Below are 3,256 nucleotides of genomic sequence, written 5' to 3'. Positions count from 1 at the left end.
TAAAGGCACTTAAACCTGAGAAAGAAGTAGAAAAGAAAGAGGAGGAAGAAGAGGAGGAGGAGGAGGAAGAGGAGGAGGAGGAAGAAGAAGAAGAAGAGGAGGAGGAGGAGGAAGAGGAGAAAGAAGAGACAAAGGAGGAGGAGGAAACAAAAGAGGAGGAAGAAGAAGAAGAAGAAGAAGAAGAAGAAGAAGAGGAGGAGGAGGAGAAAGAAGAGGAGGAGAAAGAAGAGGAAGAAGAAGAGACAAAGGAAGAAGAGGAAGAAAAGAAGGATGAAACGGGTACTGACGATGATAAAGATCCAAAGGAAGTACCAGAGATAAACATAAGAGAGGAAACTAATGGACGGCAGTCACCTCCACCTCTTGAAGAGGAGGAGGAAGAGGAAGAGGAGGAAGAAGAGGAGGAAGAAGAGGAAGCAACTGTAGTTGTTGTTAAAGAAGAAACTGATGGAGACACTAAAGTTGAGCCTCCTCCATTACCGGAAGAGGAAGAGGAGGAGGAGGAGGAGGAAGAAGAAGAGGAAGAAGAGGAGGAGGAGGAAGAAGAAGAGGAGGAGGAGGAGGATAAACAGGAGGTTCCTCCAGCTGATAAGTTTTCAAAGGAAGAAGTCGATCATCATGAAGCCACACCCCCTGTCCAAACCCCTCCCACTGATAGACCAGAGTCTCCGATAATTAAAGACCCTTCACCACAGCCTTCTCCATCTCCCCCTCCCCGTTCACCAGTCCAACCAGCCAAACAAAGTAATTTTATTTTTATCTTTTTATTATTTTAAAAATTGTTTTTCATGTTTTCTTCAGCTCCGAAAAAGGGTGGTGGCCTATTTGACGATGACGATGACGACGATGATTTTTTCTCTATTACAAGTAATGATAAGGCCACGTCCTCTTCAACAAAAGAAACAGTCAAACATGATAAAGAAAAAATAGAGTAAGAAATGAAAATTTTAAGTACATTTTAATAATTTTTTTTAGTTCCTCAATATTTGGAGCTTCATCAGATTTTGCTTTCGGTCAAGATGAAGATGATAATCTGTTTCTGTCACCTTCCGCTCCAGAACCAGCTGCTAAACAAGACGAACCCACTAAAGATTCACCCGAGGTAAGGAAGAGAAGAAAGTGGTAGCCATTTTACTTTTAACTAGTTAATTAACTTTTATAAAATGGTAACTTAACTGTTTTGTTAATTTGTTAGACCACAAAGGCAAAACCTCCTCCTAATCCGTTATTTGGTGATGATGACGATGACGATAAAGATGAGTGGTGGAATTAGGAAATTTAAAACAATCTTCTGTACGACTGTGTGTTTGGGTGGGCGTGTCTATGGCCGATTTATTATTATTATTATTATTATTATTATTTTTGTTGTTTGTGATTAGTCAATTATTGTGCGTGTGTGCTTTTGTGAGCTGCTGTGTTTGTTTCTTTTTTTTAAATTGAGATCCTTTCAAGTTTTTGAAAGACATTCCTTTTGTACAATAATAATTATTATAAATAATATATTATATATTATTATTATCATTGATTAAATTACGTTATTGTTGAAACGTTACTGTCCCAACGCTGCTGTTTCTTGCTCTTTTAAAAATTGTTCGACTGCCATTAATTGGAGGCAACACCTTGCTTTTCCCTGAGCTGTTGTACAGCTTTATTGACTGCTGGAAACTGCTCAAATGTGAGCTAAAGAAAAGAATTTCAAAAAGAGTTATTCTCATGGCATTTATTACTTGAATCTGTGTGTCATTTTCTCCAGTTCTTTGTTGTAATATTTCACAGTTTTATCAACCGCGGGTTTTCCTGTCCCAGCCTAAGAGACAAGATGACAATGTTAGATTAAGAAAGTATTAGTTACCATGGTGACGACTCTTTTTATCTGAATCTTGTGCTGTTTCTGTTGGGCCGTGAGAGTAATACTTATGTCATCCTAAAAAGAGAGAGTTTTAAAAATTGACATTGTAATTATTATTATTATTATTTACGTGATTGTTGTATTTTATAGTGAGGTATTGGTTTAGTCTGAACACAAGAGGAAGGTGAAGAGAATAGGTTCCACTATCGGACCAAACCCACGTCTTGCTCCTCCCAGAATTATCAAACAGAAAACCTTCATGTAGCGTACTCAGAAACCTAAAAACCTAGTCATGTGATTGTCATGTGACATAAGCCTACCTTATTGAATAATCTCCCTTTACCCAGCCCCTCCCATAATCATCAACATAACCAATCAAATCACCTCTTTTGCTGTCCTATTTTTAGAATAATTTATAGCGTTACTAAATTTAGCCTTTTCATTAATTAACGGTGTTACTATATTTAGCTACTGGCTCACTTTGAATATTAAGTACACGTTGATTGATGGATGAAGAGTTACTTGAAGTAATGCTAAATTATCTGAAGGATAACTGTGACCAAAGTTAAGTCAAAAAACAATTCCTTTATTAAACAATATTTCTAAAAAATCAAGAAGATTAACTATTTTGTTATCTGCAGTGATGTTCATAATATTTATAATATTTCACGTGCATCAATTGTTTAAGGATACTATACTTGTCCGGTATTATCTGGTAGTATAACTGAGAGCGGTTGTCCAGAGCTATAGCATATCTTGTCAATGTATCCACAACTAGCATCATCTGGAGGAGCATCATCAATGGGTATTGATGGTAATGGAAGCACTACTGGCATTGGTTGCTTCTTCTTTTTCTTTTTTCCTATTAGTACATATCAGCAGCATGGCTCACTCTCTTTAGTGCAGTGTCAAATCATTAGGCTAAGAAACATGGGCTATAATAGGGTCATGGGCCAAATTTCACCAAAAATCAAAAGGTGAGAATTCTCCATTTTATAATGTTTTTGGATGCATATACATGTTCTTATATTGTGTAGAAAGTTTGAGTTGATTTCGATCGAAATTGGATTTTAAAAAAATTTTTTTAAGTTGCTCCAAAATCAGACAAAAGTCCCTGTACTATAGTACAGGGTCACGAGCCAAATTTTGCGAAAAATCAAAAGAGTGAAAATTCTCCATTTTCATAACATTTTCTGATGCATATACATGTACTTATGTTGCGTAGAAAGTTTGAGTTGATTCCAATCAAAATTGAATTTTTTATGAATTTTTAAAGTTGCTTCAAAATCGGACAAAAGTCCCTGTACTATAGTACAGGGTCTTGGGCCAAATTTTGCCAAAAATGAAAAAGTGAGAATTCTCTATTTTTATAATGTTTTTTATGCATATACATGTACTTATGTTGCG

General features: G+C 36.2%; 2 protein-coding genes across 2 annotated transcripts; one reads left to right on the top strand and one right to left on the bottom strand.

Annotated features, from left to right (window-relative positions):
* Positions 1–137: 137 nt before the first annotated feature.
* Positions 138–1,465, top strand: LOC105314372 (proline-, glutamic acid- and leucine-rich protein 1-like; the record flags this gene model as incomplete). The annotated part of the gene is made up of 4 exons (XM_020002234.1): positions 138–744; positions 802–931; positions 976–1,102; positions 1,196–1,465. Coding segments are annotated over 4 exons (942 nt in total), but the record flags the coding sequence as incomplete, so codon positions are not given.
* Positions 1,270–2,793, bottom strand: LOC109586060 (glutamate-rich protein 6B-like). The gene is made up of 7 exons (XM_020002233.1): positions 2,543–2,793; positions 2,330–2,402; positions 2,170–2,246; positions 1,980–2,127; positions 1,853–1,924; positions 1,728–1,807; positions 1,270–1,680 (listed from the first exon to the last, which is right to left on the bottom strand). Exons 1-7 carry the CDS (start codon positions 2,683–2,685, stop codon positions 1,536–1,538), a joined length of 738 nt encoding a protein of 245 aa, XP_019857792.1. The 5' UTR covers positions 2,686–2,793; the 3' UTR covers positions 1,270–1,535.
* Positions 2,794–3,256: the final 463 nt, after the last annotated feature.

This window comes from Amphimedon queenslandica, unplaced genomic scaffold (genome assembly GCF_000090795.2).
Source record: "Amphimedon queenslandica unplaced genomic scaffold, v1.1 AMPQUscaffold_12958, whole genome shotgun sequence".
Classification (NCBI taxonomy): Eukaryota; Metazoa; Porifera; class Demospongiae; order Haplosclerida; family Niphatidae; genus Amphimedon; species Amphimedon queenslandica.
The sequence above is the reverse complement of the archived record's forward strand: the minus strand, read 5'-3'. Positions and strand labels throughout refer to the sequence as shown.